We start from the raw sequence: 15,903 nt of genomic DNA on the forward strand, positions 1-15,903 counted from the left end.
TCTTTCAATGCTAATTTTATTAACCTGCAACAAGCAAAAAGTGCGAGTCTTTGTTCTGCATTCTCGAACGAGCAAGAATAAAGCGGAATCAGAGGATGATTGCTATGAGAACGAGACGCACATGAAATGTAACAGAGGTGTTCTGCCTTCTCCGACTGCTTCGTCTTCCATTTAGAGAGCTATATTTGCAGATTGGGTGGTTGCACGATGACTAATTAGGAAGAGATGGAGGATGGATGAGACTTGAGAGTGAGGTGACGAGGAAGATTAATTGGGATGAGAATGTAACGTGAAAATTAATATCCAACAATTTTTTTATGTGGGTTGGGTTTTCAATTCGTAAGTCCTTTTGTGAATTTTACATTGAAAATTAGATAATATAATATAAATCAATTTTCCCATGATACAAATACATAACCAATTATATATTAAAGTTTAATCATACAATATATATATATATATATATATATATATATATATATATATATATATATATATATATATATATATATATATATATATATATATATATATATATATATATATATATATATATATATCAAACCTTCATAGAATACAAATAGTTAACCATTTTTTATTTGGATTTTCAAATGATTTATGTGTTATTTACATATTGTATAAAAATTTGTATGTTTTTATAACTTTTTATCAACTTCATCCATCACCATCCATCACCGTATAAAGTAGCATCGTAAAATAGTCATTTTATATAGTTAGATATACAATCAAACCATATGATTTCTTACTCAATCAGAACTTATTACTAAGATAGATATTTTTGAATCAATACTTTCTTACTTAGCAACTATGAAATGAAACTTTAGTCACTCAAATATTCTAATTGCATTAAAAGAGGTTTAGGTGTCATTAAAATCAACTTCAATATAAACGAGTTTTTTGATTTTCTAAGTTTTAGAAAATATCACTCCGTATTTGTTAAAAGGAATAACATTGCATTATCTATTTGAATTTAGTAAGGTTGAGATTTTAACTCATATAAAACAAACCATTGGAAATATTTTCCAACATGTCGTGTTCAAATTCCCTCCCGTCGATCTAACCAATAGAATGATCCTAGAAAATTTCTAACGATAGAATGATACTAATAGATCCCACATTTGTTGTCATCTGATCGACATATTATTATAATAGAATAGAATGTAGAGAAACATGATCTTCCTTGCAAGACCCATCATACATTTTTGCTTCATCGTTATTGCATTAATTATTAGTCAGTTAACCTAAATGCATGATAGTGGTAATTGGTCGCTATCAACAAGTTTGACGAATTCTTTTCTTCTATCGAACAAAACCCCTAAAAAACACTAAAGTCGTATAAGATTTTCACAACATATAGCTGCGCAAGTAGTTCAGAACAAGCACCAATCTGCAAAGCCGATGAATAGCGAGAATAAAATCAGCCTTTCCCTTTTAATCCTCTTCTGCTTTCTAAACCGTGAATTATGGGCACAGTCCGCTCCATCAGAAAACAAAAACTTCAACATAAACAACAACATCGTAATAAGCACTGGGATCATTCTAGACATGGAGTCATGGATTGGCAAGTCCATTCACAGGTGCATTACCATGGCCATATCTGATTTTTATGATCTTAATCACAGTTACAAAACAAGGATAGTTGTTCACACTCGGGACTCTAAGGGAGATCCATTAAAAGCTCTGTCAGCTGGTATAATCTCTTGTTTTCTAATTCCTTCCTTCAACTCTCATCTAATTTTATATTCGGTTAACTTATATTTGTTTCTTTTAATTACCAGTTGATCATCTTCTGAAAAACGTGAAGGTGCAGGCTATCATAGGCCCAGAAATCTATCTTCAATCGAAGTTATTATCCTTGTTTGCTGATAAAGCTCAAGTTCCTATATTTTCTTTTGCTGGTAGATCCTCAATGGAATACCCATACTTGTTCCAAATCAAAGAAGATGAATCCACTATGGCCAAAAGCATTGCTTCCCTTATGGAATTATATAAATGGAGGAATGTTATCATTGTTCATGAGGACACCGATGATGGGAGGGAGATATTACCTTATCTGGTTGAGTCATTCCAAGATAATAACATGAAGATCAGTTACACAAGTGCCATTTCATCATCAGCCACGATTCATGAAATCACGGAGGAGTTGCACAAGCTCATGAATTTTCAGACAACTATCATCATCGTACATATGTCGCCTTCATTAGCATCCAACCTCTTCTTGAATGCAAAAAGCTTAGGAATGGTAACGGAAGAATATGCATGGATTTTAACTGAAAAAACAGTTGACCTCTTCCGTTCAACAAACTTTACAGTTGTTGAGTCATTACAAGGGGCGATAGGTTTTAGGCCGTATGTTCCACCATCAGTCAGGCTGCATAACTTAAAAGCGACATGGCACAAATTCTTTTACCGAAACTACCATACCTCATTGACGAAAGAAGTACCTGTGCCTGCCATATGGGCATACGACACAATCTGGGCGCTTGCTGAGTCTGTAGAGAAAGTTGGGGTCCCACAAAATGGACTTTTGCTCTTACATGAGGTTTTGAAAACAAGATTTAAGGGTATAAGTGGTGAGTTTGATCTGAGTGAAAGAAAAATAAGATCCAATGGATATGAGATTATGAATGCCATCGACTATGGTGAGAAGAGAGTAGGATATTGGACACTATCAGAAGGAATCAGTCGAGGATACCCAATGAATAACAGCGTCTATCAACACTCTACTCTAGGTCCTGAAGCTGTTATCTGGCCCGGAGGGTCTACAACTGCTCCAAAAGGTTGGGTGTTGCGAGCAACTCCAAATAAAAGGTTGAAAATTGGTGTTCTGAAGATAAGAAACTTTAAGTACTTCATTGATGTAGATCATGATGTTGAGAAAAATGTTACAACTGCTACTGGGTTTTCCATAGATGTATTCAACACATGCATTCGTGCTTTACCATATGAAGTGCCATACACTTTCATTTTATTTGACAACGCCAATAATTACGATGATCTTGCACAGAAGGTCAACAATAAGGTATATATGTTTCAGCTTGTTACATGTTTATATAATTACTCTTGCTCATCTTTAGTTCTTTACTTTCAGCTTCATTAGGAAATACATCTAGTTTGGTGGTGTGTGTGTGTAATATATATATATATATATATATATATATATATATATATATATATATATATATATATATATATATATATATATATATATATATATATATATATATATATATATATATGGCTTTGCTTGTGGACAGGAAATTGATGGAGTTGTGGGGGATTCAACAATCTTGGCTAACAGATCTGTGTATGTGGACTTTACATCGACTTACACTGAATTGGGTGTAGGAACAGTAGCAAGAGTCAAGAAAGAAGACATGTGGTTCTTCTTGAAGGCTCTGGACATGGGACTATGGCTAACTGCTATGGCTTCTCTTATCCTAACTGGATTTGTTATTTGGGCTATTGAATGTTTGAATCAAGAATCCGAATTTGAATGCTCACCAGCTCAGCGAATTGGAACAATCGTCTGGTTCATCCTGTTGACCATCTTTTTTGCTCAAAGTTCTCCCTCTTTCTCTCTAAGAAACTTTTAATTCTTGATATAGAGAATCTAAATCAAGATCTCAAAGTGAGTTGCATTTTGTATTGTAGGAGAGAAGTTGTCAAGCAATCTGTCAAGAATTGTAATGTTTATCTGGTTACTCGTGGTGCTTGTCTTGATCACGAGCTACACAGCAACTTTGGCTTCACTGTTGACAGTAGAGCAATTTGAATTGGCATCAAAAGGCAGGATTGTGGGGTTTCATGGAGATTCTTTTATGAGAGGAGTGACTGTCAGCAACCTGCACTTTGAAGATAATTACCGAAGGGCATACTACTCATACGAGGATTATGCTCATGCTTTATCAGAAGATGGTGATGCTGATGCCATTGTTGATGAAATTCCGTACATCAAGATGTTTCTTAGCAAATACTCAGGTGAATATGCCTTGATCTCCTCTCAACCCATCACTTCTGGCTTTGCCTTTGTAAGTACCCTTTCTTTCTTCATCACTTGCACTACATATGCATCTATTTTATGTGGTGATTATTACAGTGACTAGTAAAGTCTGTTGCAAATAAGGATCTAATGGTATGCGATATTAAAGGTGACTAGTAAAGTCTGTTGGAAATAAGGATCTAATTGGTATGCGATATTAAAGGTGATTTACCGTTCATAGTATGGGCAAAAATCTATAGAAACACAAGACAAAATAAGGCCAAATATTACAAGCTTAAAAGCTTAAGTCTTATATAAAGGAAATGGACGGTTATATTAGTTGCTAGAAGAGGGTGACCACCAAATAAATATATAGTTTAAGATGATTAATATTAAAATACAAAATAATCTACTCATATCTAAACATATCTCATAAATTCTAAAAAGTATCTAGCATATCTAATAAACTAATAAAGATAAGGTCATGTTCCACTTAGGAAGATCTTTAAACAATTGTACCCTACAATTGTTTAGAGAAATATATCTAATAAACTAATAAAGACAAGGTCATGTTCCACTTAGGAAGATCTTTAAATAATTGTACCCTACAATTGTTTAGAGAAATGTTTCCTGAGAAAAGTCACTTTTTATCCTACCATTTATTTTCTATTATTCTTTTTTTTTTCTATCATTCCCATGAAAAAGAAAACTATCATTTTTTTCTATCATTCTCATGTTATCATTCCCTTCCAAGGTTTAACACAAAAGGTTATCTGACAATTTCTTATTTATTATTATCCAATTTAATATTATGTCACCCCTTAAACTGTACCAAGCTCAGTATCCGTCACGCCGAGCATATTTTGCATTTTGTCATGCTTCACGTATGTCAAGGCCTTTGTAAAGATGCCCACTCATTGATCCTTTGAGTTTACGTGTTCTACTACAATGTGTCTTTCCTCAACACATTCCCTTATAAAGTAATAGTGAATGTCAATGTGCTTGCTGCTACCATGAAACACAAGATTCTTTATCAATTGAATCGCCGACTTGTTATCAACAAACAAGGTGATATGCATGATGTGGTATCATGAAAGCTCCTTCCGAGATTCCCAAGCCAAATGGATTGACATGCAGCCGCTGCCATGAACTCAGATTCACATGTAGACAAAGCAACAATCCTTTGCTTTTGAGATTGGCATGTCACAACATATCTTCCTAGGTAGAAAATCATCTCACTTGGACTCTTGTCACCTCCATGATCATTGTCACTAAACCCAACCAAGTCTTCAACTTCACGACCTTTTCTATAGTTTATCCCATGAACAACAGTTCCTTTAACATACCACAAAATATTTTTTACCACTTGAAAATGCAGTGTGGTTGATTATTCCTAGAAATGACTAGCAATACCAACCACGTATGATAAATACGATCGAGTGTGTGTCAAGTATCGTAGACATCCCATACTCACCTATATTCAATCGAGTCAACTTTTTCACCGCCTTCACCTTGCTTAACCTTTAACTTAGTTTCCATGGGTGAAGTTGTCGGGTTGCACTTTAGTAACCCGAATTGCTCCAAAATCTTTGTTACGTAGGCCGTTTGTCGTAAAGAAATTCCCTATTTCTGTTGCGACACTTTTATTCCAAGATAGTAAGAAAGTAAACCCAAATAACTCATTTCTTATTGTTTTTTTTTTCATTTGTTCCTTGAATTCAACAATGTCTTCGTTGTTTGATCCCGTAATAACCAAGTCATCGACGTAGACACCTACTAAAGAGTTTTTCCTTGCGGGTTCCTTTTGTACGCCATCGTGTCTTGGGAACATTTCGAAAACAAAGTCCTTTTAGGCTTTTATCCAAACAAATGTTCCAAGCTCGACGGGCTTGTCGTAAACCATAAAGCGCCTTAGAGAGTTTAAGCACCTTGTGACTATGTATTTTGTCAACATATCCTTCCAGATGACTTTCATAGACCTCTTTTGCAATATCGCCATTAAGAAAATCCGACTTAACATCTAAATTATGGATGGCCCACCCACATTGAGTCGTTAAGGAAAGAATGAACCTTATGGTGTAACATCCCAAAAATACAGAAACAAATTTTGTTTTTAAATTGATTCAAAACATACGATACTCATATCAAATCAGTCAAAAGTATATCATAGCAACATGATATCACAGTACAAACTCCCAAAATCTCAAAATGCGGAAATCATGGGTTGATGCGTTACAATCAGGTCGGGCCGTTCCACTTCGAACTGGAAGTACCTAAAACATAAACTGAAAACTGTGAACATAAAGCTTAGTGAGTTCCCTCAAAATACCCCACATCATACAACCATACATCCAAGCATATATGGGTGCTTGCAATCTCCTGCGGTCTGTTTCAACCCGATACTGTCAAGCATATCTGGGAGCTTGGAATCCCCTTCGGTCTATTTCAACTAGATACTGTCAAGCATATATGGGTGCTTGCAATCACCTTTAGTCTATTTCAACTGGATACTAGGCTTATTTCACCCCCTACCACTACCATTTAATATCATAACAATGAATCACAAAGTCATCAAGCAACACAGACATCACTGACAGTTGTCACGAAGTCAACCATCATACTACAATATAAACTAGGGGGTCAGCATTGGTACCTTCGACCCACAGATATTGTGAAGGAAACTCACATCTGACTAAAGGTATCAAATCACACTCAGCGGCTGACTCGCGAAATTCTCTCCCTAAGGAACAAGTATAAAACCAAAATTAGAAATTTGGCCAATATTTTAACACTAGGGACCAAATCCTATTTATTTTCTTGAAAGTAGAAAGGGTTGCTTAACCCTTGCCTCATTGGGCCTGCCCTACCAAGGCCCAAATCTAACTATTCCAAAAAGGCATTCCAATCCTAACTACAAGGCCCTTAATGCCCAATATAGCCTAAGAGCACCCTAAGTGGCCTAAAGCCCAATAATGTTCTGCTATAACAGGTGGGCCTGAGGCCCAAATCTAAACAAGTCAAAAAGCCCAACAAAACTCAAGCCCAAAAATCTCATAAGCCCACATACTGCGTACATGTGGCGTAAATGGCTCACACGCCCGACGTACACCGATGATCTGGAATCAGGGCACTGGCCCAGTATGCACAATGTACTCTAGAGTACGCCTGACGTACTGGTTATTCAGCCTATAATTGCTCCCATGTCTTAATCCATTAATATTTAACATCCAAAACTTAGATCCAAGTTCATAAAAGTGTCTTAAGCCATAAAGGTGCAAACTTTATGCTCTTGCATGCCTTTTTGGGACCCAAACCATGAGTTAAGCCTTCTATCTCTCTTTAGTGGTCACCAACTCATGCATGGTTGTGTCTTAACCTTCAAGATGTGATTTTTATGACTTCATGCACTCCTAAGAGTCCTAAAGGACAACTTAAATTACTGGAGTAACCCATACTCCAAAAGACCAAGTTATGGGACCAAAAGATGCTAAAATCTTCCCTAAACCTAGATATAAGCTTAGAATGAACAAGTTTTAGACTTTATACCTTCAATAAGCTAGAAATGATGCACAAAATCTAGATCTACAAGCTCATTCTTCTCCTTTGCTTCTCCTCAAGCTTCCTTCCTCTTCAAAACCATAAAAGAACACCCAAAAACTCTATGTAAGCTCAAAAATGCACTCAAGAAGGCTAGGGTTTCAAGATTAGAACTAAAAGGCAATAGGGGATGAAAGGGTGATGCACTTGAAGGACATAAGGATCTTAAACAGGGTGCAAACACTGAAAATTAGGGTCGCCCCTAGCTTGCGTATACCCAGTGTACGCATGGGTACGCCCAGTGTACATCGGGATCACCCCGATAACGTGCATGCAAGGAGTACATTGTGCGTACCTAGCGTACGCCCATCATACTCATGAACCATCCACTTCTTTTTTAAATTAATATATAGATTAGTTTCATACATGGTGGCTCGGGTGCCACATATGGTGTCAAGTCGTGCTATCGGTGCAAAAAAATCATCAAAGTGGACTCCTTGTTTTTGCACATATCCTTTTGCAACTATTCGACCTTTATATATTATGACATTTCCAAGAATGTCTTTTTTCAATTTAAAGACCCATTTTGATCTTATCGTTTTCTAACCCGTTAGCAAGTCAACAAGCTTCCACGTTTTGTTTTTCGTGATTGCATCCAACTTCGTTTGCATGGCCTCCTACGATGAATTAAAGGTAACAACCTATTTAAAATTCAAGGGTTGATCTATTGCACTTATCAACCCTTCTCCGGGTTCCAAGATCATATTTTTGGCATCATTATAGATATTGGCAAGCAAACGAAATTGTTTTGGTCCAACCTCACTTGAAGGGCTTTCTGTGTCAGTCAAGCTTGAATAAAACAAGGCCGAAATAGGAGTATATGGGGTTACTTTTAGGGCTGAACAGATTCGACATAGGGGTTTTCCGAGTTTTTCAGGTTAACTCTAGGGTTGTACGTGGTTTTCAAGTTGACTTCGGGGCTGTCTGGTTACGTCAGATTGACTATATGCCTGTTTGTCTTACTTATTGTGAATGTTTTAGGAGCTACGACTTCATCTTCCTTGTTTTTGTACCAATTCTATCCTCACTTTCAACAAAAACAATATTGTGACTAACCCACAATTTCTAGCTCTCCGGATCAAATAATCGATACCCTTTAGTTCCATCTTCTACCCTAAGATACACCATCTTTTTTGCTTCGGTCTTCATGTTTCTTCAAATGTACACCTACAACTTTGGCATAGCCAAAATAATTAAAAATCCGCAAATATTCAAGGTTTGGTTTTTTGTCAAAGCAAGCTCCAGACGACATGATGTCAAGAAGCGTTATCACAGGCAAGCGGTTGAGAAGATAAACCATACAATTTCGTCTCTCTACAACTCCATTTTGTTGAGTCGAATGGGGAGTTGTAATATGTCTTTTTACTTTGTATTCTTCACAAAATGATGAGAACTCTTTCGACATAAACTCTCCCTTCTCGGTTATACGAAGTGTCTTTAATTCTTAACCCGAACCTTTTTCTACCATCAACTTGAATCGTTTGAAAGCACCCAAGGCTTCAAACTTCCAAGTGGGTGTAATCGGACCACATCAGTCCGCATGTACTAGTTGAAGTGTTTTTTTAGCTCGAAACAAAGTTTGGTTTGATAAAGAGATTCGGGTTTGTTTTTCAAGAACACACCCATCATACACTTGATTTGGATGTTCGATCCTTGGAACTTTGGTTGCCATGTTTTTTTCAAAAAAACTTTTTTTAAAGCGGGAAAATTAACGTGACCAAGTCAAGAATGCCATATCCAAGCTAGTTCATCCTTTGTGGCTAGAAGGCATGTTGGTCTACCAGTTCTTAATGAAGTTGTGTACAACCGGTTTGGAGATCTTTCAACTCTCAAAAGTATAATTTTATTTATATCGTGTAACATCAAAACCGACCTGTACATAGTGACTAGACTTCCTTCTTCTGTCATTTATGCAAGACTAGTGATGTTATTTTTAAGACTTGGAATGTATTATACTTCATTTAAAAGTCTTTGGTCGATATTTTTACAATCAAATAAAATTGATCCTTTTCCTAAAATAGCAATAGTGGAACCCTCTCAAAATACCATGCGATCCATAATATTTTCATCTAAGTCATGGAACTTTGAGTGGCCTCCCATCATATGTTCGCTATCACCGTTGTCGAGATACCACACCTTGGACTCTACTCGACTCTCCCCCGATGCAAGAATATTAATACAAATCATCTATTTTAGTGACACCTTTTTGGATACATGTTCTTTTGAGATTGTAATCATCAAGATGGGTGCTTCTTCATTGATTTGTGTGAGGTTTGACTCCTCATCGCGGTTCTTTTCCAGGCACTCCAATGCATAATGATCAAACTTCTCATATTTAAAGCATTTTACTTTTCTTTCATCTTTTTTGGGTAATTCGTTTTTGCATTGGAACCACAACCATCTCCTTGTCCATGCCCTCGGCCTCGACCTCTTCCATGGCCTTGGCCATCATGACTACCTCTATCATTTGATGTGTTTGACGAAATCCCCTTGTCAATTTTATTGGACCGTGATGCTTACTTGGTATGTTTAAGCAACAAGGAAGGTTCGTCTCATTGTTCTCCATAACTCTGAAGCTTCTCTTCATGAGTTTTTAAACGAGCCACAACCTCCTCCACAGCCATGTTTTTTAAGTCTCCAAATCGTTCTATAGATGTCACGATTTGCATAAATTGTGATGGGACAGCTCGAAGAGACTTTTTCACCACCACAACTTCCTCTATTTTTTTCTCCTAGAAATCGAATACCAGTCACAATGGTATTTATTCTCATGAAAAATCATCCACCGATTCACTGTTTTTTATTCGAATAACATCAAAGTCACTTCTCAAGGTTTGTGCTTTAGCTTCTTTTACTCGATCGGCACCCATGTGCATCACTTTAATCATTTCCCATGCTTCTTTAGTTGTCCTTCTCAGCTAACATAAGTAGCACATCCTCTGAAATTACTTGATAAATTGCATCTAGATCCATTCAGACTTTCTGTTAAATTGCATCTCACACTCCTTATGCTTGCAAATTCACTCGCATCTTTATAGCCCACACCAATTAATTTAACTTCATAAGCATTGGATAGTGTAGCGTAATACTACTTTATTTCTTGGATTTTTTAACACCTTAACCTTTATCTCCCATGAGTAATCTTGGCATATACTTCGGCATACAATAACCACGCGCTAATACCACTTATTGGAAATAAGGGTCTAATTTTATGCAATATTATAGGTGATTTACCATTCACAATATTGGCAAATAAAAAATGTACATAAATAGAAAAGAAAATAAGGCCAAGTATTACAAGTTTAAAAGCTTAAGTCTTTTATAAAGGAAACACACAGTTACATTGCTTACAAGAAGTGGCTGACCACCAGACAAATATATAGCCTAAGATGATTGATATTACAAAAAAAAAAAAAAAATTACCCATATCTAGACATATCCCATAAATCCTGGAAAGTACCTAGCATATCTAAAACTAATAAATAAAAGGTCATGTTCCACTTCCTTTACCTGACAACCAATTAGAAAGAGCTTTTAACACTTGTACCCAGGAAGAGCTTTAAACAATTGTACCCTACAATTTTTTTTTATTAATAAAAAATGGTATCTAGAAAAGAGAAGCATATCCTTCCTAGGAGAGAGAAATCACTTTTCTATCCTATCATTCATTTTCTATTATTTTCTATCTTTTCTATCAAACCATGAGAGAAAAAGTTACCCTTCCTTTCTATCCTTCCCATGCTATCCTTCCCTTCTAAGGTTTAATAGAAAAAGCTGTCCGACAATTCCTTATTCATTATTATCCAGTTTAATATCAAAAAGTCACTATTTTTTGTGATGATTTTGAGTCATGTAAACTGATATGTGGATATAAAAGGGAAAGACTAGAAAATGAAGGTAAACGCAAATAAGAAAAATATGTTTGAGTGTAAGGCTATCCATCAATTCCTTATTTATTATTATCTAGGTGATTTATTTATGGTCATTAATTATAGACATTTCAATATTTCATTTAATCAATCATGAGAAAAATATGTTTGAGTGTAAGGTTATGAAAGGCCTATAGAATGGAGAATAAAGGTAAACGCAAATGAGAAATAGAATCTTGTTTTAAAAATTTTGAAGCCAAATTACAAAACTTGTTGCAATGGGTCATTGGTTCATAAATTTGGGAACATTTTTATTTTTAAGATATTTCCTAACCGGATTACTTTTCATTATTATCATTGCATAAGAATGTCCACAATGCATGGTTTAATGGGAGATTTGAATAAAGTGTCATGTCTAATTAACAATCAACTAATTAAACTCTACCATAGTGTAAGATTTCATGTTTGCGTTCAATGGATATGGATTTCAATAGTCGTTGAACTCTTTAATGGAAAAAAAATATTTTAATTATTTAATTTCATAAGTTAGATATATTTTCCATTAAATGTTTTAGAGTTCAATGTATTGTGATAAAATTTTAGTAGAGTTGTATGGAGAGTAAAATGATGATTTGCCAACCCATTAACTTTTAATGAATTCAATGCATTATTATGGATGTCATATTAATTAATAGTATTCACGTTGATTTTGTTGTAATATACACTATGATTGGAACACAAACAATCAACGCATGAAGAACACAAGAGATTTGATTGGAAACCTAAAATAGTAAAACGTTGAAGGCATTAATATTACTTTAGTAAAATCTAAAATATGAAGGGTTATAAAAGGTTAAAATCACCGAGAGAATAGAAAAATGAGTTGTGTAGGAAAAAATAAGAAAAGACCTACTAGTTGCTTTATTTACAAAGCCATGAAGTATCCTAATACAAATAAAAAAAACTCCTGATAACATGGAAAACTTCCTAACTAATGAGGTGGCTTGATAACCAAACAATCACCTAAAAGAGTAAGAATCAGCTCCCACATAACCAATAAAATCACCATACAATATAAATCTAAAAATAGTTGCATAAATAAGGAAAGTACAAGCTAATGTAACACTGTAATGTAGCACTTGCAAGAAGTTTTTCATTTCATAGAAAATAAAAGCTTTTTATATAAACTAGTTTCATAGCATATAAAATATATTTGATAAAGCTAATTAATATATTTCCTCTTAAATAGTCAATTCAAGTAGTCAACATTTACATTTTTTATAGTATACACATAAGGAGCCTTTCATATTTTCATATATAACTTTGGTTGACATGTATCTCATCCAGATGTTCCAAAAAGGTTCGCCGTTGGTAGAAGACGTGTCAAGAGAAATCGCCAGAATGAGATTAGATGGGACTCTAGGAAGTTTGGAGAGTAAGTGGTTTGATAATCACTTATTGGTTCCAGCCAGAAATTCTACAATGCCCCAAGCTTTGAAGCTTAACAGATTTGGTGGTCTTTTTATTATTAGTGGGGTCACTTCTATTTTTGCCCTTATCATCTCTGTACTTTACATACTTCGTGAAAAAATGGAGGTCCATAATATCATCTCACTTTTAGTTGGACGTAATTTGATGTCCACTGTGAAGTATCTTTTGTTTAGAAATGTCATGCAAAAATAATTAAACAATACTTGATTGATATAACAATTGATATTAAAGATTTTTAAGTATTTTATTATTGGAATGAGAAAAGTTCCAGTTGATCGAGCTCTCTAAAAACTTGTATCGAACTTATCACATGCAAAAGATATTTGGTATAAGAATACTTGTTGCAATAGTATAAATAGTTAGAGGTAGGTTGTATGACTGTAATTGTTATTATAATACAGTCTCGTACTGATATGGTATACACTAACACTCTCCCCTAGAGTTGGAGGATCGATAAGGATATATAAGGATGTGTTAAGTCATAGAGTGAAGAGCACCGACTCACGTACCATGTAAATATATGTGGAGCCTGATACTAACTCTCCAAAGAACCCTTGTGAAGAGAAGGGGGACTCAAACATATTTAATAACTTATATGATTTTGTCGCATCAATGTGGGATACACTAACAGTCTAACATTAATTAAAGAAGTTAGTATAAGAAGAAAATAAGTTTTTATATATTTCAGGTCTTATATTTATACGACAATTAAAGGAAATACTCAAATATTACCATATCAAAAACTTCTTAAGTAACTCTAATATATATATATATATATATATATATATATATATATATATATATATATATATATATATATATATATATATATATATATATATATATATATATATATATATATATATATATATATATAGGGACTCCTTGAAAATTTAATGTGTAATCGGTTAATCGGATTGTGTACTTTATCATCCCCCACAAGTGAAGGTGTGGTCAATTTGAATGTAACATTTAATTTTAAGGTACTTGATTTCGAGGTTTGTCTTTAGCCTTTGGAGGAAGTCAGGATATGAATAATGCCTCCAACGTCATGAGTTAGGATTGACTTTTTGACCCATATTCCTTGAGTCTCACGAAGTGAGCCCTTATTGCTCATGACGTGAGAGCGGTTTGATGACCACAACCCTAATTTTTCGGTATTTAATGGAATGAGAGGGCTAGGGTTGCCACCCTCAACCTCCCTCACTCTCTAAGCCTCCAGAAACCCTAATCATAACCCTCATTGATATCCTTAGCCATTTTGGTGCATATTCCAACTAGAAGAAGAAGAAGAGAATAAGAGGAAAAGAAGTGTCCTGGTGGTGGATTTTTCAAGGTAACATCATCATCGTCATCTCTTCTTGTTTTTGGACCTTTGTAAGTGCTAAAGGTTCAAAATTTATTGCATATTATGGATTGATCTAGGTTTTTGTCCCTTTCCTTCATGTTTATGCAAGCTTAAGTGGAGTACACCCATAAAGTTAGCAACTTTATGGATTCTAGGGGTTCCTTGGACATCATATTGTCTAGAAGTTTGTGAGGTATAAGAGTCATGCATGAGATTTTGATGCATGTTTCCCCACTTTTTGACCTAGAATGGATTGGGACATGCATGGTACATGCATTTCCACAAATCAAACATTTTTATGGACCGTTAAGGTCCCCTTAAGCTTCTTATAAAAGTTAGATTTGATGGGTTAACAGATTAATGACTTAAAACCTTGATTTTTGGCTTCAAACTGAAGTCACGACGTGAGACATAAGGTTTCATGATGTGATAATGAAAAAGCCAGTAGATCATTGGGTATCTAAAACTCACGACGTGACATAGTGATGCTCATATTGTGAGGTTAGTCCAGCAGAAAACCTGTGACTGAGCCTGGAATGAGTTGTTGGAATCGGACTTGGTGGACTCTCATGACATGACCATGCGCTCTTCACGATGTGGGACCCGATATTAGGGTTTTAGCTGATGGATTTGACCTTGTGGTTTGACTTTTTGACCTGGTATGACTTTAGGGGTGGGTCCTAGCCGTGAAGGGGTAAGATGGCCATTTACCCCAAGGAGAGTATGCTTAGGAACCATAATTATGGAATGTTACCATAATTTCTAATTAGGGTTATTTGGTTATGTTTAGTGTGAGGAGCTTTTGTAGCAATTGACCGAGTGTTGTTTTATCTGGACATCGATTGTAACATCCCAAAATTCAAGCCCGAAAATTTCATTTTTTAGTTAACAATTCCATAAACATTTTTTTGCCAAAATATTGTCAAATAAACAACACATCACAAAATCATATTGTTGTGTCCCAAATCATAACGTCAAAAGTAATAAAAATCAGAGTACAGTCCCAAAACTCCTTGCGGAAACCATGAGTGCGTGTTTGTGATGTGCTGCTACACCGCTGGCTCCTTCCCTTTCGAAAAAGAGGTACCTGAAACCAAAACCAAAATTGTAAGCACAAAGCTTAGTGAGTTCCCCCATCATACCACATACCATACAATATCGTCGGTATCTTTCAACCGATAACCTTCATCGGTATCTTTTAACCGGTAACCATCGTCGGTATCTTTCAACCAGTAACCATCATCGGTATCTTTCAACCGGTAATCAACATCGATATCTTTCAACCAGTATCCATCATCGGTATCTTTCAACCGGTAACTAGGGACTATTTCACCCCTACCACTAGCATACAATCAACAGATATAAACATACAATCAGGCATATCCGCGTACTGACCTACCCTTAGGTCCTACGGACCACTGTTAGGGAAACTAATCCCTACTATAACATAACATATCATCTAGATAAAGCTCATAACCAACACATAACCAGACCAAGATAATTATCACAGAGACCATTCTCTTCTAAATACCCCTTTTTGGTGGGCCGACATTGTGGCCTTAGACCCAACCCTACTGGAAGGTAACTCACCTCAA

At 35.4% G+C, this 15,903-nt stretch overlaps 1 protein-coding gene across 1 annotated transcript; it reads left to right on the forward strand.

The window, feature by feature from the left end:
- The first annotated feature begins 1,419 nt into the window (after positions 1–1,419).
- LOC145010089 (glutamate receptor 1.2-like) lies at positions 1,420–13,152 on the forward strand. The gene is made up of 5 exons (XM_078968675.1): positions 1,420–1,711; positions 1,800–3,043; positions 3,279–3,585; positions 3,676–4,052; positions 12,817–13,152. Exons 1-5 carry the CDS (start codon positions 1,420–1,422, stop codon positions 13,150–13,152), a joined length of 2,556 nt encoding a protein of 851 aa, XP_078824801.1.
- Positions 13,153–15,903: the final 2,751 nt, after the last annotated feature.

The sequence above is a fragment of the Lactuca saligna genome, chromosome 8 (genome assembly GCF_052625555.1).
Source record: "Lactuca saligna cultivar CGN05327 chromosome 8, ASM5262555v1, whole genome shotgun sequence".
Classification (NCBI taxonomy): Eukaryota; Viridiplantae; Streptophyta; class Magnoliopsida; order Asterales; family Asteraceae; genus Lactuca; species Lactuca saligna.